Here is a 24518-nt window from a genome sequence, read left to right as displayed (position 1 = left end):
AGGACAGAGTGAATGAATTGATCTTCATCATTAATTGGCTTTCCTTGTGAGTAAAAAGCAGACATGCCAGCCAGCAGCCTCTGTTAACAGCTGAACACTGAGTCATTATAATGAGAGGCGGTACTTAGTTTGACTCAGTATTTATAAATTACCTAGACAATAAACAGGAAATCTAATTCACAGTGCTGAATGATCAAATTTAATATGGTCTGGGAAACAATTCTACTAAAAAAAACTAGGAGGCATGTTTATAACTTCAAAAGAGCAAAATTTTAAAACATGGACAAAGAATTGAAGAGAATGGAAGGGAGGATGATGAAAATTGAGGACCTATAAAAGAATAACCCTGCACACACAGGGCAAATACATAGCTAATATCAGCAAACTTAAACTAGACAATGAGACTAGAAATTCAAAGTGAAACGAAGAGGAAGGGTAACTGGAACAAATCAGAATCAGAATGCCAGGATGAGTACAGAATGTGACCGGGTCTAATCTCTCTGAAACAGAAGCAGCAGCCTGACCCAGGTCAATGGCATGTTGCGGGAGCAACTGGAACAGGCCAACACAGCCAACCAGAGGCTTGGTGAGGATATCCGCAAGATCACAGTTGATTTCGGCAAAGCAAGGAATGAACTGGAGCACAGAGAAATGACAGCGCGGTGGGAACAGGAGGTAGGTATTTGCTCTTGAGTTAGTCAGTGTTGTTTATTTCTACACAACCCTGGTGGACTATCTTGTAACATGAGGACCTATAGTGTGATCCCAAGCTAGTTCTTTCCTGATTGTTTATCTCTGTCTGGTTTTTTTTTGCGCCCATTGTAGTGATGGATGTTAGCCCTGGCAAATGGAACAGTTCCCTGTTCCCAGTGCCAGTGTCACAGTCGGACAATGCAGGAAAATCTTTACCTTGACTTTTCCACCACAGTCCAAAGATGTGCAGGTTAGGTGGATTGGCCATGATAAATTGCACTTAGTGTCCAAAATTGCCCTTAGTGTTGGGTGGGGTTACTGAGTTATGGGGATAGGGTGGAGGCGTTGACCTTGGGTAGGGTGCTCTTTCCAAGAGCCGGTGCAGACTCGATGGGCCGAATGGCCTCCTTTTGGACTGTAAATTCTATGATAATCTATGATTATGTCTTCAGTATTCTTCTTGCTACAACAAGAAAATATTTTCAGTTCTCCCCCTTGCCACTCTTTCACACCCACATTTGGTTGTTAAGCCTTCCAACATTTCTTCACTCTTCCCAAGGAAAACGTGTGTGTAGAGACAAAACAAACAATAAAAACCTATGAATAATCTTGTGGGTCGTTTTAATGAAGCTACAATTTAAGAGCTTTTCAATTTTTTGAGCAAAAGGTTCCCTGCAGAAGTGTTATTTATTGGGAATGCGCCTGTGATTTCCCAACATCCACCCACATTGTTTGAGGCTCCTTGCAGGGAGCGCATATTTGTAAAATTGTCTCTTAGGTGTCACTTCACAGCATTTTTGTACTCTGGACCCATAGCCATCAGGGACTCTATATGTTGCTGGTGGGAGTCAGGACATCAGACCCAGCGTTGCACATTTTCGATCCCAACAGCGTCGCCAATACTGTTGCTAATATTAATGATAATGTTGGTGAACCACAAGCCTTCTATTATATTGATCAAATGACCACACAACCAGTTAGTTAGTTCAAAAGATGGTTTATTTAAATACACAAGGGTTACCTCGACATGCAAACACAATATCTACTACGAGTTAAACTACACCTATCAGCTACAATAACCTATACTTAACTTCAGGGCGACCTGTGTAAATGGATAAGGCCTTTATCTGGATTTCACTTGGCTGGTTCGAAGAAAGTGGCTCTGTCTCTGCTGGGCTCATCCATCAGGTAGCGATCGTTGGTCTTGAACTTGGCTGGCTGTTCCTGCTACAATTGGTTTGGCACAGGCCAGATCCAAAAGAGACAGAACACATGGGTGTGCTCTCTTTTATCCCTCTGGGATTTTGAGCTCTTTGGGGCGGTCCTTAACCTTGGACCCAATAGTTCGACAGGGCTTTGATCACTCTCTTTGATTTCGGCCAATAAAGGGGCGGGTGCCTTGGTAGCTGGGCAGGTCCTTAGCGGTCATTGACCTTGGCAGTTGGGCTCTCTGAGTAAAGGGAGTGGCACCGATCAGTCTGTGGCTGTACCGGTTTCTTGATTGGAGTTCTATTGTCCTGGGAAAATGGGCCATTAAAATGCAAACGAGCGGGGGGTTTCGATCAGGCCTGGTTACCTGTGTTTCGGATACACATCGGCTCTGTATCTGTCTGAGTCCTGGGTTGGCCATAATTCCCATGGTCCTTTGCAGGGGACCATCTTAGATGGCTACATCCCATCCTCTTGATCCTGAACACGAAGCGTGGTGGATTGCACTATTGATCCCTGTTCATCCTTGGTGGCCCGGCCACCCTTGGTCAAGGCAAGGTTCTACTCTACTCTATCTTATAGTTTGGGACATTTTCCGAATATTTCATTAATACATCCATAAATTAATTCATCTTTAACGGTCACTATAATTCAGGTCACTATAAAACATTTAATTTATCTGCACAGTTGATCTCTAGCTAACACTATCTAAGCTACTCTCATGCTGCTGGTGGATATCAAAGAATGTATATACAGTACAAAATTTAAAACAGCAGCATCACATTTATACTTAATCCTAATAAAGTTAAAGAGAGGTACATGGTTTATTCTTAGCAGCGATTAATACATGCGTTTAATTTTGTTGAATTCCAAAGAAGGGGGACCGGACTGTATATATCGGGGAGTGGGAGGCTTTTGCTCGCCATTTACAGAGTCAAAGTGTCTGAATGACACTGCAGATTATTGCAATTACTAGAAGGGCCTCTACTATGTATGAAAGGGGGTTCCATTTGGCAATGTTTTCGCACCAAGTGGGGGTTTTGATGTCTGTCTTTATGTGTGGTGTAGTGTCCGGGCTGGTGGTGGCCTGTTGTGTGGTAGAGTTCGGGGCTGGTGTGGGGTTTGTAACAACAGTCTGTTGCGCGCGCAGTTGCAGAAGTCCAGCGAAGATCCAAACGCATGTCAGCAGTCCTTGCTTCATCCTGTGTTTTCTGTTTTCCGGGTGATCCTGGGGGTGCAAGCATAGTATCATAGAATTTTATCATAGAATTTACAGTGCAGAAGGGGGCCATTCGGCCCATCAAGTCTGCACCGGCTCTTGGAAAGAGCACCCTACCCAAGGTCAACACCGCCACCCTATCCCCATAACCCAGTAACCCCATCCAACACTAAGGGCAATTTTGGACACTAAGGGCAATTTATCATGGCCAATCCACCTAACCTGCACATCTTTGGACTGTGGGAGGAAACCGGAGCACCCGGAGGAAACCCACGCACACACGGGGAGGATGTGCAGACTCCGCACAGACAGTGACCCAAGCTGGAATCGAACCTGGGACCCTGGAGCTGTGAAGCAATTGTGCTATCCACAAGGCTACCGTGCTGCCCCCAATCTGTTGTTATCTGTTATTATCTTTGGTTAATATCTCGTTTTATTAGTCTTTCTCTCCTTACTCCAATTACCCGTTATGATTGTCACCATGTGTGACTCCCTCATTTTTAAAATTTTTAAATACCATTTTGAGAGACAAGAAAGGCAAATTTTTAACGTACAGAGACTCTCGCAGCTTGTGGTCGATGAGGGGAGTGGGTGGACAATTTCTCCGACTAGTCTTTTTACTTGCAACCAGTGGTGGTTGAGGCTTATGTTAACCAGCCGAATTTCAGGGCGGACAGTTTTATAGAGTTTCGTCCCAGGGTTCAAAGGTAGTTCACGGGTAGCAACGAGTATAGCAACCAATTGTGTCATATGTGTAAATAGCAGGTGGGGAGCGACCAGGGGGTCGCGGAAGGTAAAGGAAAGAAGGGGTGAGAGTACAGAACGTGGCAAAATGCATTCTTTAACCCACAATCAAAGGGAGAGCAGAGGAGGTGAAACTAAGGCCTGCCAAAGGCAATACAGAGTGTAGAGAACCACTCCCGTATGAAGTGACGGGAACATGAGGTGCGTGTGGGCTGCTGCAGGATAAAAATGGGTGGAATCCCCAGGTAGGGCGGGGGTTAGTGCCGTTACTTCACTACCCGAGCTTAACTGACCGGATGCATTTGGGGTCCTCAGGTAGGGTGGGGATCAGTGCCGTTACTCCCTACCTGGGTGACCTGGGTGGACGGTAAGAGTTTGTAGTCGTGTGGAAATGTGTCATAAAGACTGGGAGAACAGTGATCTGTTTCTCTACAAACCTGTGCCTTTAACTGACATTGGGTATCGTACCCTTGAATCAGAAGAGTAATTTTGTGTGTCGGGCAACATGAATTAAAACCATGTAGTAGAAAAAAGAAGAAGGAAAGAGGCGGGCAGGGTCCATCAGAAACTGGACACCTTAATACTTAGGAGGTGTCTCTTTCTCATCATCTGGACACCTCAGGGTTCTGTACCAAATAGTGTTGTAAAAGTATTACTGAAACGAGAGTCAGTATCTGAATCATCACCATCTCCCGGTTGCCAGACTCGTGTCCGCCGTTTCTGTGCCTTGGTCGCGTGGGCCGTCGGATAATCCGAATCATCGTGCCTTACTAGTCTGCAACAGTTGTCGCGGTGTCAAAGAAGGGCGTTTATGTCGTGAGGCGTAGGGGCGGTGGGAGTGGAGGGCAAGTTACTGTGGTCGGGCGGTGGCTGTGGCGGTGACTGGGGGAGGGCATATATGGGGTCAAAGATACCTAAGTCGTGGTTCCGGGGGCTGGGGTGACTGGAGGCAGAGAGATCGTGCCAGTGTTCAGGGATAGTAATCAAATCCGGGAGGCTCTCGCTGTCATCGGAGTCAAGTTCAAGGTGAAAGTCCGTACCTGTGGGCGGAGACAAGTTCGGGTCTGTGGGCATGGACAAGGGATAAATGGGGGAGGGTTGGCATAGGGGTTGGACTAGGTTGTCGATGGGCGGGGCGGAATAGTCTCCTATTGCCAGAGAGATGTGGTGGGGGTGGCTACATTGGGATCCGTAGACTTTGAGTTGGTTGATGTGGAACCAACCAGTTTTACCATTGGGGTACGTTATCTTGTACACGGAGGGGCTCACTTTGTCGAAAATGGAGTAGGGTCCTGCACATTTGGGGGAGAGGAAAGAACTGGGGTTGTAATGTACTCTATGGGGTGGACGGTTTTGTTGAAGCAGGCTTTACTCTGCTTCCTTCTAGCACCTAATTGGACAGCTGCAGCGAGTTGTGCCGCTTTAATGTTTTCTGTAATGTGTTGGACTGCTTTTTCGTGGGTGAGGGCGGTTACTGTAGGCCTTGCCAAATCGAGGCCTAATAAATATTCAATACCCTTCATGGGCCGTCCGGTTATGAGAGTGTGGGGGTGAAACCTGTGGAACTGGAAATGGTGATCCGAATGAACATGAGAGCAAATGGGAGGACTGTGTCCCACGTGGTATTGTTCTGTTGCATCATCTTCCTAATGGTCGCTTTTAAAGTTCGATTCAGTCTCTCGACAATGACGCTGGATTGGGGTTGATATGCTATATGGAATTTCTGCCTGATCCCAAAAATTGTTAAAACATTTTGCATGACTCTGCTGGTGAAGTGGGAATCTTGAACTGACTCAATGCTGCGGGGGAGACCCCTGTGTGTGAATATCTGTTGGGTCAAAATCTTAGCGGTGGCCTTTGCTGTGTTTGTCCGTGAGGGAAATGCTTCTACCCATTTAGTAAAGGTGTCGATTACAACCAGCACGTACTTGAAACCATTTTTGCAAGGGGGAAGGGGGCCAATGTAATCGAGGTGCAAATTTGTCCAAGGGCCATTCACAGGTCGGGTGTGACGTAATTGTTCTTTCTTTGAGTAACGTTCGGGATTGTTCTGTGCACAGATAAGGCAATTCTCAACATAATGGGTTACATCGTCAGTTAAAATCGGGCCACCAACTCAAAGGTCTTAAATGGGCAATGGCATTGTCTATCCCCTGATGTTCGTGTCCATCATGAAATTGGTAAATGAGCTGGTTTCTGTCCTCGCTGGGGACCACATAAATTCCATTTTTTTAAACTATGCCGTCCTGTACAGTCAGTGAGTCCTTCCACTTATCATAGGGGGCTGGGAAGTTGCCGTCTAAAACCTGTTTGAGGGTGTTGTCTGCTTTTTGGGCTTGAGATAGATCCTTAATATTGGTCTGGGGAACCTGCACTGAGTGTATCAGTTCGCTTTCGGGTGGATGCCAGAAGTGACCATGGCGTGACCCTGCTTTGGCTAAGGCGTCTGCCTTTACATTACCGGGTGGGGACGAGCAATGATGGCTTTTTACTTTAATGATACCATATGTGCGATCTGAGGCTGTCTTGAGAATGTGCTTTAACAACGGGGCAGAGGGTAGGGGTTTTCCATTGGCTGAAACAAAACCTCGAGATTCCCACAGGGGCAGGAATTCTGTTAAGCTGTTGTTACACATACAGGCTGTCTGAGTGTGTGTCTGCGGGAGTTGGTAAAGAGTCAGGGTGCTGAATTACATAGACTATGGCTGCGAGTTCTGCTGCTTGCGAACCTAGGTGGCCGGGCAATTTTAAAGAGATCTCTTCTAGTGGGCGTCCCTGCGCATCTTCTACGTAAATTCCACAACCAGTACTCCTAATTCCATTTTTGATTGTGGAGGAACTGTCCACATAAATTTTTTAAAGTATTCCCTGTGGTTTGGGAATCCTATGTCTTACTGTCTGCTCGTTGATGTAGTGACTTTGGGATAAAGGGTCCTGTGTGGTGTTGGGCTGCTATGATCTGGCACTCATGTGGGGTCCCTGTATATTGGAGATTATCAGCCAGAAATGTGTGGATCTTGGTGCGTTTTACCGTAATGTCCCTGCTTTGTAACAGTAGTGTCCAGCGAGCTTCTCTGATTTGGCTGACTGAACCGTCCTTTAATTTACTGTCTAGTAATAGTTGCGTGGGGGTGTGCTCGGTCAAGATCGTGACTGGGTTAAGGTCTGTGATGTATGCAAAGTACTGTACTGCCCAAAAGACTGCAAGCAAGTGCCGTCCGCAGGCTGAGAATCCTTGCTCTACGGGGTCTAATACTCTTGAGCACAGTACGAAGTCTTACAACACCAGGTTAAAGTCCAACAGGTTTGTTTCGATGTCACTAGCTTTCGGAGCGCTGCTCCTTCCTCAGGTGAATCAATACTCTTGAGGCATAGGCTACGGGTCCTAAGTGATCATGTCGTTCTTGCAGGAGTACTGCTGATAGGGTTCGGTCGGTGGTTGCTACTTCTATGGCAAAGGGCAAGTCTGGGTCTGGAACTTGTAAAGCTGTGCCTAGGGCACGTTTTAAATCATCAATGGCGTCTGTGTGCTGCAGAAGCCATTCCCATGGGGCGTTATTTTTAAGGAGCTCTGAGAGTGGGGCTGCTTTGGTGGCAAAACCATCCATATGATTTCTGCAATATCCTACCAAACTTAGGAATGACCGGAGTGCAGTGGCATTTTATGGCAGGGGCAATTTAACGATGGACTCGATCCAGTTTTGCTCAAATTCTCTCTTCCTGTGGGTGATGATGGTGCCTAAATAAAGAATCTTTTCCTTTAAAATCTGGGCCTTTTTGGGGTTGACCTTGCATCTGATGGATTGCAGTAGGCCTAGCAATTCCGATAAGAACTCTACGTGTTCCTCTTTTGTGTCCTTTTGCAAGAGCAGATTGTCTACATATTGTATGACGCATTCGGGTCGGGAAAATTTAGAAAGTCCGTTGGCCAATTGTCGGTGGAAAATGGAGGGGGAGTTATGGAATCCTTGTGGGAGGCATGTCCACGTGTACTGCTGCCCTTGAAATGTAAACGCAAACTTATACTGTCAGACCTTGTCTAACAGGATGGACCTAAAGCTGATGTCCAGCATTGTGAGTACTTTGCCTTTACTCCCTGTTTGAGCATGGTCGCGGGACTCGTGGCAACAGTGGAGGCTGCCAAAGGGGTTTCCTTATTACGTTCTCGGTAGTCGATCGTTAGTCGCCATGAACCTTCGGGCTTTTTTACGGGCATTATTTGTGGATGCTACGGATCGAATAACTCCTTGGTCTAACAAACTGATAATAACCTTTGAAATCTCACCTTCGGCTTGCTGTGGGAAACCGTATTGCTTTTACGGCTTTGGATCAGGACCTGAAATCTTTACTGTACCTGGGATCTTCCCACAATCTTGTTTGTGTTGTGCGAATGAAGCTTTGTATTTTATGAGGACCTCTCTAATCGTCTGGTCTGCACTAATTGTTTGCGGATTAAACCAATAGTCCCCTACTGAGCAAATCCTGTTTTCATAATCCCCTACCCGGGAGCCCTAGCTGTTTTGGCCATTCGCCAGACACATTTGTTTACTGGGTCAAACGAAAGGTTATGGAAGCTCATAAAATCAATGCCTAGAATGTGCTCGGCTGTTGGGGTAAGTCAACTAAAACGATGAGCTGTCTGGTGCTAATGTTCCCTATCTGAATGGGTACAGGCTCTGTGATATATCTTTGCTGTATGTGGCCGGTGAATCCACTCAGGGTGATGGTGTCTGTGGTGGGCCATTTGTCACGTTGAAACATGGTGGAGGAGTTTAAAGTGGTGCGGGATCCTCCTGTGTTCCAAAGGAAATCGACTGTATGTCCCCGGATTGTGCCTGTAACTACTGGTCTGCCTGATTTGTCCCAGCGTGTGTCACAGACCCAAGTTGGGGAGTCCGAACACCGCCAATCTGTGGAATTAAACCCTAAATCGTCTGAACGGGTGCTAACATTATGCATGGGCCTAACATTGTTCCTAGGTGGGGGGTTTGGTTGTTGATATCGGGGCTGGTTCGGAGGGTTTTGTCGGCAATCGCTGGCGTAATGTCCCATGTGGCCACAATTGTAACAACCTCGTGGTGCCTGTGCTCTGGGGTGCTGTTCCTCATGCCTACCCTCGTTTATCCATGCTGGGTCCTGGCTAGTCCTAACTGGGTGCATGTTTGCTTCTATCCCGTCCTGATCTGTCTGTCGGTGTAGGGCTTGTTCCCATGCTCTAAAGAGTTGTTTCAATACCCAAACTTCATTGTGTGTGTGGTCTGCAGGGTCGTAGTTTACACAAGCCTTTTGACCTGCGAGACTAAGGTGTGGGACCATTTAGTGGTGTCCTCCTCATTTAGGTGTTCAATTGTCCGTAAACTGCCATAAAATTAATCCATAGGCGACCAGCAAATGCGGTCGGATGCTCTCCCTTCTTTTGCCTGCAGTGATTTAAACCCTCGACTCGATCTCCTTTGTTATACCCAATGGCATCTAATATGGCTGTTTTCATTTCCTGTAGGGTTCCTCTGGCTACATTTTGGGGTTCGGGCAAAGCTGATCTTACGGACTGGCTAAGGCTCATAACTATTAGCTTTACTTCCTCTCTCTCGTCTCAGTCGTACATAACTTTTTGTTAACCTCCTTAAAGAAGCTGTGCGGGTCTGCCGTAGGCTGGAATGGACTAATTTTCGTGCAAGCTTTTCTTAATTGGGTTGTGGATAGTGGGGTGATGTAAACGATATCAGGCTCATCCTGATCTGATGACTTGCGTTGTGTGGTAACCAGATTCATGGCGGTTTCATGGGGGTCGAATTGGGAGTGGGGGCGTGTGCTGCCTGTGCAGTCGGTGCTACGAGTGCTTTTCTTTTTGGGGCGTGGGGGTGTCGATTTTGATTTCCCGTGCCCTCTACGTATCTTTGGCCGTTTTCGTTTAATTCTTGCCCATCGGGAACATCTTCCTCATCTAAATCCTGCCCAAAAGTGTACCTGAAGCCATTCTGCACTCAAAATAGCGACTGTAACTTTTCCATCTTCTGTCGGCATTTAGCATGGTCAACGGTACAATGCCTCTGTTACTTAGTGGAGCTGTGGAGTGCTCTTAAAGCTGCTTTTAGATCTGCGCATTTGCTAGTTAGCTGGGCAAACTGTTGTCTGTTTCCTCTCTTACCAGGACTGCGCGCTGTGTATCTTGGTAGGCTTTATCGTACTGGGTCTGGAAGCTACTAAGGTGAACTAGACAAGATTGATGTGCACGTTTTACATCGTCCATTTCCTTATCCTTAGCTGCTAACTGTTCCCGGAGTTGCTCAATTATCTTCTCGCTTTCGTTACTGTTTCCCTCGTTCTTTTCTTCCTTCTCAATTAACTGCCTATGGAGTGTCTACACGACCTCCTCTGTGCCTCGCAACTGTGCCAAACAGGACACTGTTGCCATCGGCTTTCTGACTTGCCCTACATTTTTCTTGTGGACCACGCTTAGGTTCTCCCACCAAGTTGTTGTATCTTTCCTGGACCTGACTCCTCATTAGCACAATAATTCGACCAAAGGGGCCTTCCTTTCCCCTTTAATTATTTCCTTAACCCTTCCTCCCTTATGGGGCATTGCTCTGCTCTGTTGGCCGCTGCGGCCTAGGGTTCCTGTGGATTCATCAATCGTTCCATTGCTTTAGTGGCCATTACTTCTCTTATCTCTTTCTCCACTTTTAATTTGGGACAGCGGAATAAGGCGACGATTTGAACAGCGGGTAGGGCCTAAACTATCTTCCGGCTCACAATCCCTCGATAGTTGCACACAATTCTAACGCGTTTACCTTACTCTTCCTGTGAGGTACGCATGCGGGTTAGTACACACTTCCAAAATTCAGTTATTTGGTCGATATTGGACTTGCACTTGTGTTTCTCTCTCTTTCTCGCAATTGGATTCAAAGTTTGTGGGTTCCCTCGGAGTGACAAAGTCACTTCTAATCGAGTCCCACCAGAGTCGCCAATAATGTTGCCCGTTTTCGATCCCAAAGCGTCGCCAATACTGTTGCTAATATTAATGATAATGTTGGTGAACCACAAGCCTTCTCTTATATCGATCAAATGACCACACAACCAGTTAGTTCAAAAGATGGTTTATTTACATACACAAGGGTTACCTCGACATGCAAACACAATACCTACTACGGGTTAAACGACACCTATCAGCTACAATAACCTATACATAACTTCAGGGCGACCGGCACTGTGCAAATGGATAAGGCCTTTATCTGGATTTCACTTGGCTGTTTCGAAGAAAGCGGCTCTGTCTCTGCTGGGCTCATCCATCAGGTAGTGATCGTTGGTATTGAACTTGGCTGGCTGTTCCTGCTACAAGTGGTTTGGCACAGGCCAGGTCCAAAAGAGACAGAACACATGGCTGTGCTCTCTTTTATCCCTCTGGGATTTTGAGCTCTTTGGGGCGGTCCTTAACCTTGGACCCAATAGCTCGACAGGGCTCTGATCACTCTCTTTGATTTCGGCCAATAAAGGGGCTGGGCTTGGTAGCTGGGCGGGTCCTTAGCAGTCATTGACCTTGGCAGTTGGGCTTTCTGAGTAAAGGGAGTGGCACCGATCAGTCTGTGGCTGTACCAGTTGCTTGATTGGAGTTCTATTGTCTTGGGAAAATGGGCCATTAACATGCAAACGAGCGGGGGTTTCGATCAGGCCTGGTTAGCTGTGTTTCGGATACACATCGGCTCTGTATCTGTCTTAGTCCTGGGTTGGCCGTGATTCCCATGGTCCTTTGCAGGTGGCCATCTTAGATGGCTCCACCAGCATATGCTAAATTTCCAGTATGGGTCAGGAGCAAACAAGGACCCAACTGGAGAACAAAATTGGAAAATTCCCCACCTTTACCTGTTAACGTGTTTTCCTATCTTGACATCACTTTAAGGACTCTTAAATCTGTTAAAAGTGACTTTAACAAAGACATAAAAGTTGTTTGAAGATTTTCATGGTTTGAACAATAACATTAAATAAGACAATTTAAATAAGTCATTCATGCCGTGTAAAAATTTGCTTTGAAAAGAGCAGTTATTATCTTGAAAGAATTCCGTAGAAGAACTGGTACAACTCAACGTCTCAGGTAGCATACCCTGCCCGCCACCTGGAAGAATGACTGAAAGAGGTGAAAGAGGTAGTGGAGGTTGAGAATATGGGCAGGATCTTACTGCTGGTCAGGTACGTTAGTGTTTGTAATAGGTTAGAGCAAGTTGAAATTCTTGCTACTGATTGCGTGACTGTGCAGAATGGATGGTAATGTGTTTCTTGAGTAAGGGTTGCTCGATGTTACTGATGAAAGTTGGGGCCATTGTTTTGGGAGACATTGTGGTGTTTTTAAATTTCCAGGGCCTCCCTGGCACATGATGGCTGAGTTAATTGGATTTCATGATTATTAAGTTGAGTGTGTTTGACAAAAGCTGATTTGTCCCATTCACTGCATTCACTGATGTTCCTTGAGTCTAATGTATAGGCTGTGGCCTGTTTCCTCAATGTAGACAGGTCCACAATTGTATGGTCTGCTGTAAGTTCATGATTTATTGCAAGTTGGTTTCTTAATTTTGTAGTTGTGAATGATGGGGTGGAGCATCTTAGATGACTTGTGTCGGACTTTGATGTTCATTAACTTGAGTATATGTTATACTCTATGCGAAGTGGAATCAATGTACAGGAAGTAATTGTTACGGAGTGAGTAGCAAGTGGTTATGTGTTAACCTTGTGTGAAGAGAATTCATTGAATTGATGTGTCTTCTTGTTGTAGAGGTTTCTTGTTATGAATGGAGTAGGCTCTTTTAATAAGGATGTTGGAAACCAATTAGAGAGAAAGTCGGGTGATGGTAGTTCAGATGTCTGTCAGTGAGATTGAGTTTACAGTAGACTTGATGTATTGGTGTGCCAGTGAGCGACTTGGTGATGAGAGCATGAAGAAGTGGTATGTAATGTTATAGTTGCATCGCCACAGTAAAAGTAATTCTCAAATGTTGACTATAAAGGTGTTATAGGAAACTATGAAATTCCCTCCTGTCATCTAGCCAAATGACAAAAATGTAATTGAGACATCCAAGCTAGGAGTGATACTGAGTTTAGGCACATTGATAGAAGATTTGATCTGGTGACATCTCAGTTCTGTTGGATAAGGAGACGTCTTCTTCCAAACATTGTTTGATGATAAGACAAGCTTCTGAGATGGGTACATTGAACAGTGACTCAAAATCAAAACTGACCATTGTGTGACAAGATGACTGTAATTTGCTGTATCGTCTTAATAAAATGTTTAGAGATTGTGATATTACCCTGGCCGTGAGCTCCCCGCTCCCCACCTGTACTCAACGAGGCTCACAGGGAGACAAATTGCTCCAACCCCCTAGGTCTCATGCGGGTTATAACACTCGGGTAAAACATTATTCCTGTGTAGAGAGTGACTTGGTATTGATTTTGCTGTCAGTAGCAGGTGTAGGGTTTTGAGGAGTTTCTTATTGATATCCATGTTTAGGAGGTATAGAATTTTGTTGTTATACTCTTCATGGTCCATGGTGACTATGAAATTTCACTGGTCTGCAGTCAATGTACGAATTCAACGAAGGTTGAATTCTAAACGAAGGTCAATAATGTTGTTTTCTCTGCCTTGTTGATGTTTGATTCCAGTTGCTTCACTGTGGAAAACACTAGTTGAGCTGTCTGCATTGGGGAAACAGGCCACAGCGTGCACATTAGACTCAAGAAACATCAAACCTACTTAAGATGCAGTGAATGAGACAAGTCAGCTGTTGTTAGACACGCTATGCTTAATAACCACTACATCCAATGGTGAAACTTTAGACTTATCTCCTCCATCATACATTAGCATTCAGGACTCATCAAAGAAGCCATGGAGATCTTTCAACACCACACCGTTCCCCCAAGACAGCGGCCTTCTTATCAGTGTCATCTGACTATCCTTATTCAAGAAACATGTTACCATTTATTCTGCACAATCAACCAATCAGAAGCAAGAATATTAACATGTACTGACCTATTATAAACACAACTGCCTGACCAATCAGCAGCAAGATCCCGTCCATATTCCCAACCCCCCCCCCCCACTATATATAACCACCTCTTTCACCTGATCGAGTCATTCCTCCAGATGAGGGGTAGAGTACGTTGCCCAAGTTGTCGATGCTTACGTGTTCTTCTAGGTTGTCTTGCGGCGCAGTGGGTAGTATCCCTGCCTCAGAGCAAGTCTCACCCTAGGACCTGATGGCCAAGGCCGCATTCATACAGCCCACAAATACGCCAAAGACAGACAGTAAGAACGGGAGAGTTTCCTGGTCAGCCATGTTATGGAAAGAATGTTGGAGCTTCGACCATCAGTAACCATAGCCTCAGACTTACAACATGCATGTAAAAGTATATATTGCCACAGAAACACAGACTCACTGATTGAACTGAAAAGCGCCACACCATTTCTTCTAAGGAACTCTTTGAAGGTAAAAACTGCTATTTTCAGGAAAACCTTTCATGGTGTAACTGTAAAAAAAAATAGTTTTACCCAATGTTAACAAATATACTCAATATTCATTATTCTTTGAGTTGAAAGGTATCAGAAAAAAACTTTCTATTTTGTCTCTTGCCTTTTCAGACCTATGGCATGCGCCCTTGTGGTGAGCATGGCAGGCTACTGGCACTATGGCAGCAGGTAGCCACGGTCCGCTGTGACCTCACTGATTTGAGGAGTGGGACAGAGCGGTAAGTCCTGGTAGATGATGGATGGAACTGGATCATGGTCACAACAAGGATTGAGTACAATCATGATTATTCCTGACTAGCTTCAATTAACTCAGCATAGCACTTGGCAATTTCTTTACAGGAACATAGGAATTGCTTGATTTAAAAAAAAATAAGATCCCTTCAGTTTGCCTTCTGGTGTGGTTCAGTTGGTAGCGCTCTTGCTTCTGCACCAGAAGGTTCCAGATTCAAGTTCCACTTGAGTAAGAAAATCAATGCAATACTGAGGGAGCACCTCACTGCCAGAGGTGCCGTCTCTTGGAAGCCATTGACGTTTGCACTGTGTCACTATATCATGGCACTCTACATGCGCTGCCATTTTTTGACTCTGCAGTCATTGAACTTATGAACTCAGCAACACGTGCAGTTGAGTTCAATTTTGACTACACCATTTATGCCCAAATAGATGGTGATGCCCTGGGATCACCTCTAGGCCCAGCTCGCATTAATATTTTTGTCAGTTTCCACAAGAGGTGCATTTTCAATAGAATGACACCTAACCGCTAACCTCCTAACCTTGCATATTCCTGATATGTAGATGATATGTTTACCATATTTGAATCTGCAGCTATATGTAAGAATTTTCTTAATACATCCTGCGCTCAAATTCACCTTTGAGTTGGAGCAGCAGTGCCTATCCTCGACGTGCTAGTTGTGAAATTCGCTAATGGGTTCTCTATGGGCAGCCTGGTGGCCCAGTGGTTAGCACTGCTGCCTCACAGCACCAGTGACCCAAGTTCAATACCGGCTTTGGGTGACTGTGTGGAGTTTGCACGTATCTGCGTGGGTTTCTTCCAGGTGCTCCGTTTCCTCCCACTGTCCAAAGATGTACTGGTTAGGTGGATTGGCCATGCTAACAAATTGCCCCGTAGTGTCTAAAGACATACAGTTTAGTTGGGGATAGGGCGGGGGAGAGGGCCTAGGTAGGTTGCCCTTTCAGAGGGTTGGTGCAGACTCAATGAGCTGAATGACTTCCTTCTGCACTGTAGGGATTCTATGTGTACTGCCTACCACAAGCCTACCTTCACTGATCAATATATGTTTAGGATTCCTACAACTCCACGTACTATAAGATTTCCCTTATTGGCAATTTCATAAATAGGTCACGGGTCACTTGTTCTCCGTGCAAGTTTGACACTAAAATTGGGTGGATCAGAGCAATCCTGTGGGATAATAGCTACCTCAATCAGATCATTGCCCACTGCATATCATGCATTCACATGAGTGAGCCCAAGACCACCAATTTCTGTCCTGATAAGTACCCAGTCTACATCAAATTACGCAAAAGGGTAAGATATCTTAAAAATTTGAGCAACAGGTTTAAGCTAGCTGTTTCATGCGGCTACTATGTAGTAGCAACACGAGTGGCATTTGACACTAACAATTGGTTGACTGTCAAGCCAAAAAGACATACCACCTCACACACAAATGAGTAATGTGGGAATAAATTTCAGTGCCAGTGCGATGTCAGGTACATAGGTATTCGTCCCAATGATCGGCGGTGGATGGTATCAAACAGTACATCCTCTGGCTGTTCACAGTAGGTAGAGTAGTGGCCATATTCAATCAGGCCATGCTTGCAAAACTCAGAACATAATGTTTGACATTTGGTGTGATTCTGAGATTGGACAGCACTTGCTGAATAATACCGAGTGTGCTAAGAATTAAACTAGCAACCAATTTAATATTATTAATTAGGGCTCACAATGTCGCTCACTTACACTTGCTAGAAGCTACATATATTCATATGCCTAGCCTCTGCAGGCAAAAGGAACATGTTCAAGGATTGTGCATTTTTTTCAAAATTAAACAGAAGTATAGGAGACAGTAGTTCTCTGGTGCATTCTCTCTTGCATCACCTCAACCAGTCAGAGTTGACTTGCCCACCAATCAACACCATTTCTCATGCAGTACAAAACTATTGCTACCTTTGTGATTTGGCATTCTTGTATTTGTCCTGACGAGTACAAGATGAAAATCTTCAAGAACATGTCTCTTTTTACTCTTTGATATCCTAACAACAGCAATCATATGACCTCTGAACCTTTTCTCTTCCAGTTAGACCTGCAAAATTCACATGATGACATCTTATAGTCCAATCCCTCCAACCCCTCAGTCATTCTGTATTTCTCGGCTCTTCAATGGTGAAATTTCCTGAGGCATGTGGGGGAGAGAGAAAGAGCAGGATAAATGATTTCTAGTTTCATTCCTTTATTTTGAGATACACTAAACTGATTGCCTTTGTACTGTAATGGGCATGGGATGACCAGGGGTCTGTTTGTTTGTTCCCCAAATACCCTCCACCACGCTGCCCCCCCCCTCCCCAAACTCTTCAGGAGCCTCCTAGAGGTGAAATCTGATGTTGCTCGGACATCCCGCCGCCTGCAGACTGCCTGCTTGAACCTGGACTCCAACTTACGCCTGTCTCAGGCGAGTCCTACTTCCACGCTGGAGAAACACACCGTGCAAAGTGGCAAACTTGAACAGCAGCTCCGTGACAAGGTCAAAGAGATGATTCAACTGCAGAGCAAGTGTGACGCGGACAAGGCAGAGCTCCATGCAAGGTAGGTGAAAGAACCCTTGGTGGTAATGAAAGTAAGGGCTTTAGAGGTGTTTTCTGTACAGTGTATCTTAATTCCAGCCTTTGGAGAGTTTCCACTGAGCACCACCATGACCTCCCCAGGTTTCATGTCAACCAATCTGCTCCATTATTAACTGGTCAAAATTATTAATTAAGTGCCCAGACTACTAGCTGATTAGTATTTTGTGGGCCCTGGCTGTTTTGTACTCTTGGAATTTTATACTTAAGAGAGAGGAGGGGTGGGGTGCCTTTTGTCACATTATTCTATGCCCTGGTGGAACCTAGGTCTGGTGGACAGGGCTCTGATATACCGGCTGATTCACTGAGTGCCTTCAAGAGAGAACTGGACAAGTTTTTACATGGAGTAGAGATGGCATCATATCCAGAAGTGGGTACCAATTAACATGTGTCATGACCAGTGTGGATTCCTGGTCGAGATGACAACTTACAGTTTATAAAACCTCCAAAGTGATGTAACAAGAACAATATAAATCAAAACATTTTTGATACTCAATTACAGAATCAAAGGTTTGTATAAACTTAGTAAAAGCGGAGAGAGAAGTAGAGAGATGGAGAGGGCTAGGGAGTAAGCTCCTGAGCTCAGGGCCCAGGTAGTGAAGGCACGACAGGCCAATGCTGAAGGGACTGAAGGCTTGGATCCACAAGAGGCCAGAATTTGAGGAGTGCAGGGATCTTGGTAAGGTAAAGGTAAAGTCACCATAGTTCCAGATGACCACAGGCTGCTATCCCCTTTGAAGAGGCGAGCTGACTGGTGGTGATTTAACCTGAGGATCATCACCCCTCAGGCAAGGGGCAAGCTTGAGAAGGCGGGGCCTTCATAAATAACCTCAGCCAGTGCAGGAAATGAACCTGCGTTGCTGGCCTTGCTCCGCATCACAAACCAGCTGTCTAGCCAATTGAGCTAAACCATTTAGGTGGGGTGATTGGGTTACGGGGATAGGGTATGAACGTGGACCTAAGTAGGGTGCTTTTTCAGTGGGTCAGTGCAGACTCAATGGGCCATATTGCTTCCTTCTGCACTGCAGTGATTCTATGTTTCTATGATTCTAAAATTACTTGTGGAATTCACACCTCCTATTGTTTATGGACTTACCCAAAACTCAAAAACTATGGATTCCTAGTCTCAGTGTCTCCGAGCTTGAAAGTTAGCAAAGCGATCTGTAGAGAAACACGGTAATCATAAATATGTGTGAATGACCACAATATTGCAGCAATGGCTTCTAACTTTGCATAATTCTGTGTGAACAATAGAAATATTGATCATATGTAGTCATATGATGGAAAGTGACTACATATAATGAATCCTAATATGCGAAGAACCAGTCAGTCTGCAAATAACGCAACAAACACAGCAGCAGCAAAGGCAGTAACATCGATACCTTAAAACTGTTGACTGCAACATTGTTACGTTCTTTAAGCCTGTTCATTTTAAGTCCACCAGTCCAGAAAACTGATCTCCTTGTATTAAACCAAAAAATAAATAACTTTGTGACCTGCTGAAAATCCCCCCTTTTTGAAGGAATCCAGTAACAACTTTCATGTGCAACTTTGAACATTGAATTCTTCTATCAAGTCTTAAAGTGTGCAAAAGAATCACTTCTTCACCGGGCCTGCACCGAGATGAGCCAATCATGTGTTACAATCTTAGTTGATGTTACTACTGGTAGTCAGATTCCAGAGTGGAACTCGGACTCGATAGATTGTAACTTTTATTTTTTTGTTTAGAGTTATGGATGAACAAAATCACAGGAATACTGATTAACATTATACAAAAGAATAAAACCTTTATTAAACAAGAAAGTATTAACTATAATACACTACTCCTTCACCCCACCTATATCTTTACAGATGTACACAGATTTGTAAAGAGAGCACAATTTACAAAACATATATTTGACTCTAATGTTCTCAGTAGGTACACAGTCAATGTAAACCAATAGACCAATTGTGGTCAGACACTCCACACTCTGAAACCAAAATGGCAGATGCCAACAAATACTGTGGATTTCTCATCAACTCTTTCCCAGATGTTTGTCACACTGAAACAACTGGTCTTACTGAAATACTGACTTCCACATGAGATTTTCCAATCTCCAGTCTTGAAGTACACACCACTTGAATGCCGTCATCAAGGATTCACTTCCAGGATTTCAATTTCTCCTTTGGCATTCCTCTGCATTGGTTTGCCACATGCATTTAAGCTTCAACGCAATCTCTCAGGTACCGAACCATACCTATAGAACACTACTGCTTCACATGCTGTATTAAGATGCCACCAAATCTTTGATAGACATTGGATGTCTGACTTCTCAGCTAGCTAACTTTAAATCTGGTTCTTGCAACTGTCTGTTTAACTCAGAGCACTTTATTTGCTTTTTACTTGAATTCATGTGAACAGAACCTTGTTCACTTTGTCTTCTTTGTTCCTTTAACTTAACTGTCTTCCTGAGACACTCTTTACCCCACTCTGTTTTTTTGAGGACTTTCTTTTGTTCTGTGTTTCAGATTCCTGGGGCATTGCGACCAGTTCTGGGGGAGGTAGGATCAGTACAAACTGGACGTGTTACACCTGGGCAGGACAGGTACCGATGTCCTGGGGGGGGGGGGGCGGGGGGGGGGGGGGAGTATTTGCGAGAGTAATTGGGGAGGGTTTAAATTAAAATGGCAGGGAGATGAGAACCTATGCAAGGAGTCAGAGGAGGACAAGGACAAAAACAAAAGGCAGAAAGGGGAACACGAAAAGTGAAAGGCAGAGAAAACAAGGGCCAGATTCAACAGGGCCACAGTGAGCATTAATGTTCGTAATGTTAAAAAGACAAGACTTAAAGTTTTGTACCTTAACGTGCCATGCATTCACAATAAGGTGAATTAATTAATCATGCAAATAGATGTAAATGTGTATGATATAATCGGCATTATGGAGACATGGCGGCAGAATGACCAGGGATGGGAATTGACCATTCAGAGGTATTCAGTATTTAGGAAGGACAGACAAAATGGAATCGGCGGTGATGTTGCACTGCCGGTTAAAAAAGGAGATTAACGCAATAGAAACAATATTAGCTCCAACAATGTGGAATCTCTATGGATAGAGCTGAGAAACACCCAAGGGGCAAAAACCTTAGTGGGGGTTGAATATAGACCTCCAAACTGCAGTGGTGATGTTGGGAATGGCATTAAACAGGAAATTAGAGATGCATGCGATAAAGGAACATGTGTAATTGTGGGTCATTTTAATCTGCATATCATAGAATCATAGAAGTTTACAGCATGGAAACAGGCCCTTCGGCCCAACCAGTCCATGCCGCCCAGCTTTTACCATTAAGCTAGTCCCAGTTGCCCGCACTTGGCCCATAACCCTCTATACCCATCTTACCCATGTAACTATCTAAATGCTTTTTAAAAGACACAATTGTACCCGCCTCTACTACTACCTCTGGCAGCCCATTCCAGACACTCACTACCCTCTGAGTGAAGAAATTGCCCCTCTGGGACCTTCTGAATCTCTCCCCTCTCACCTTAAACCTATGCCCTCTAGTTTTAGACTCCCCTACCTTTGGGAAAAGATGTTGACTATCTACCTTATCTATGCCCCTCATTATTTTATAGACCTCTATAAGATCACCCCTAAGCCTCCTACGCTCCAGGGAAAAAAGTCCCAGTCTATCCAGCCTCTCCTTATAACTCAAACCATCAAGTCCCGGTAACATCCTAGTAAATCTTTTCTGCACTCTTTCTAGTTTAATAATATCCTTTCTATAATAGGGTGACCAGAACTGCACACAGTATTCCAAGTGTGGCTGTACCAATGTCTTGTACAACTTCAACAAGACGTCCCAACTCCTGTATTCAATGTTCTGACCAATGAAACCAAGCATGCCGAATGCCTTCTTCACCACCCTGTCCACCTGCGACTCCACCTTCAAGGAGCTATGAACCTGTACTCCTAGATCTCTTTGTTCTATAACTCTCCCCAACGCCATACCATTAACTGAGTAGGTCCTGGCCTGATTCGATCTGCCAAAATGCATCACCTCACATTTATCTAAATTAAACTCCATCTGCCATTCGTCGGCCCACTGGCCTAATTGATCAAGATCCCATTGCAATCCTAGATAACCTTCTATATTGCATATAGATTGAGCAAATCAAATTAGTCACAATACGGTAGAGTAGGAATTCCTGGACTGTATACGGAATGGTTTTCTGAATCAATACGTTGAAAAATCTACTAGAGAACTGGCCATCCTAGACTGGGTACTGTGTGTTGAGAAAGGAATCATTGGCAATCTAGTTGTGCGAGACCACTTGGTGATGAGTGACTATAATATGATAGAATTTTTCATCAAGATGGAGAGTGAAGTAGTTGATTCTGAGACTTAGGGTCCTGAATCTAAATAATGGAGACAACGATAACGTGAGGCGTGAGTTGACTATCATGGATTGGGAAACGTTATTTCAAAGGATGGTGGTGGGTAGGCAATGGCAAAGATTCAAGGAGCGCATGGGTGAACTGCAATGGCTGTCTGGTATAAAAGTAAAATGGGAAAGGTGGCCAAACCATGGCTTACAAAGGAAATTAGTGATAATATTAGATCCAAGGAAGAAGCGTACAAATTGGCCAAGAAAAACAACAGACCTGAGGATTGTGAAGAGTTTTATGTTCAACAAAGGAGGACCAAAGGATTGGTTAAGAAGGGGGAAACAGAATATGTGAGTAAACTTACGGGGAACATAAAAACTGACTGTAAAACTTCTATAGTTATGTGAAGAGAAAATGTTTGGTGAAGACTGTAGGTTCCTTACAGTCAGAAACGGGAATTTATAATGGAGAACAAAGAAAATGGCTGACCAACGATTTACATGCTTTGGTTCGGAAGACTCAAATAACATACCAGAAATGTTGGGGGATACATGGTTTAGTGAGATGGAGGAACTGAAGGAGATCAGTATTAGTAGAGAAATGGTGGTGAGAAATTGATGGGATTGAAGGCCATTAACGCCCCAGAGCCTGATAATCTACACCCCAGAGTATTCAAGGAAGTGACTCTAGAAATAATGGATGCATTGGAGGTCACCTTCCAAAATTCTATACACTCTGGAACAATTCCTACAGATTGGAGAGTAGCTATTGCAATCCGACTATTTAAAAAGGGAGGTAATGAGAAAACGGAATTATAGAACAGGAAGGTAGTGGGGAAAATTCTATAATCCATTATCAAGATTTTATGGCAGTGCACTTGGAAAACAGTAAAATGAAATGAAATGAAAATCGCTTATTGGCACGAGTAGGCTTTAATGAAGTTACTGTGAAAAGCCTCTAGTCGCCACATTCCGGCACCTGTTCGGGGAGGCTGGTACGGGAATCGAACTGTGCTGCTGGTATGCCTTGGTCTGCTTTCAAAACCAGCGATTTAGCCCTGTGCTAAACAGCCCCAAGCAGGATTGGACAGAGTCAGCATGTATTTAGGAAAGGGAAGTCATGTTTGACAAATCTACTGGGATTCTTCGAGGGTGTAAATAATAGTGTTGATGAAGGGGAGCCAGTGGATGTGGTTTATTTGGCCTTTCAGAAAGTTTTTGACAAAGTCCCACATGAGATTAGCGTGTAAAATTAAAGTGCATGGGATTAGGGGTAGTGTATTGAGATGCATAGAAAACTGGTTGACAGACAGGAAACAAAGAGTAGGAATAAACAAATCTTTTTCCAAATGGCAGGCAGTGACTACTGGGTTCCGCAGAGATCAGTGTTGGGACCCCAACAAGTCACAATATATATTTATGATTTAAATGAGGGAACTAAATGTAATATCTCTAAATTTGCAGATGACACAAAGCTGGGTGGGATGGTGAGCTGTAAGGAGGTTGAAGAGATCCTTCTATATGATTTTGACACGTTGAGTGAGTGGGTAAATTAATGACAGATGCAGTATAATTTGGATAAATGTGAGGTTATCCATTTTGGAAGCAAAAACGGGAAGGCAGATTATTTTCTGAATTGCCATAAATTAGGACAGGGGAATGTGCGACAAGACCTTGGTGTTTGGTGTTCTCGTACACCAGTCGCTGAAGGTAAACATGCAGGAGCAGCAGGCGGTAAAGAAGGCAAATGGTATGTTGGTTTTCATGCCAAGAAGATGCGAGTACAGGAACAGGGACGTCTTGCTGCAATTATACAGGGCCTTGGTGAGGCCATACCTGGAATATTCTGTGCAGTTTTGGTCTTCTTCGCTGAGGAAGGATGTTATTGCTACAGAAGGAGTGGAGCAAAGGTTTACCAGACTAATTTGTGGGGTGGCATCACTGATGTGTGAAGAGAGATTGAGTCAATTAGGACTGTATTCGCTGTAATTCAGAAGAATGAGGGGGAGGATTTCATAGAAACCTATAAAATTCTAATAGGACTAGACAGAATAGATGCATGAAGGATGTTCCCGATGATGGAGATGTCCTGAACCAAGGGTCACAGACTGAGGATACTAGGTAGACCATTTAGGACTGAGATGAGGGGAAACTGAGAAGGAGTGGTCAGCCTGTGGAATTTGTTATCACAGAAAGCAGTGAGGCCAAAGCGCTGTATGTGTTCAAGAAGCAGTTAGATATAGCACTTGGGGCAAAGGGGATCAAGGGATATGGGGGGAAGGCGGGATCAGGCTACTGAATTGGATAATTAGCCATGAATGGTGGACAGACTTGAAGGGCTAAATGGCCTCCTCCTACTCCTATTTTCTATGTTTCTATATTTTGGGCAGTCTGCTTTCTCCATCTCTCTTGTCCTATCAAGCTCCTTCTGGCTCTAACTTACAACTAACTCAAAATGTATTTGGCCTTGGGTGGCCCCTGGTTGCTAAGCAACAACCTAGTTTTCCTGTAAACCTGGTCTACTTTCATGTCATAAATCCTCATTACCATGCATGCATCTAAATCAAACTGGAGTAATTAACCCTTTCAAATACAGAAACACAAAAGTAAACAAACTTAAGCTATGCCTTACTTCTACCTTACCTGACACATGTGTCTTATGAACTATTCCTTTGTGTGTAACTTGTAAAAGTGCACTATCCCCTTTAACTGTATTTTCTCAAGTGTGTGTGTGGGTGTGTATGTGCATGTCCATGAGTGTGTGTGTGCGTGCGCTTGTATATGTGAGACTGAGTGAGTGATGTAGTGTTAGATCTTCAGGGTGAGCGCAGGAATAAATAATCCGCGGTAGCACAATGGTCAGCATTGTTGCTTCACAGTGCCAGGGACCTGGGCTCGATTCCTGGCTTGGGTCACTGT

General features: G+C 44.4%; 1 protein-coding gene across 1 annotated transcript in view; it reads left to right on the top strand.

The window, feature by feature from the left end:
• Positions 1-24518, top strand: part of crocc2 (ciliary rootlet coiled-coil, rootletin family member 2) — a 432771-nt gene that overhangs the window by 151950 nt on the left and 256303 nt on the right. Inside the window, exons 7-9 of the mRNA XM_072474929.1 lie at positions 510-675; positions 14490-14596; positions 16972-17199. Of these exons, the coding sequence (XP_072331030.1) occupies positions 510-675; positions 14490-14596; positions 16972-17199 (501 nt within the window). The remainder of the gene's footprint in view (positions 1-509; positions 676-14489; positions 14597-16971; positions 17200-24518) is intronic.

Source organism: Scyliorhinus torazame, chromosome 14 (assembly GCF_047496885.1).
Source record: "Scyliorhinus torazame isolate Kashiwa2021f chromosome 14, sScyTor2.1, whole genome shotgun sequence".
Lineage (NCBI taxonomy): Eukaryota > Metazoa > Chordata > Chondrichthyes > Carcharhiniformes > Scyliorhinidae > Scyliorhinus > Scyliorhinus torazame.
The sequence above is the reverse complement of the archived record's forward strand: the minus strand, read 5'-3'. Positions and strand labels throughout refer to the sequence as shown.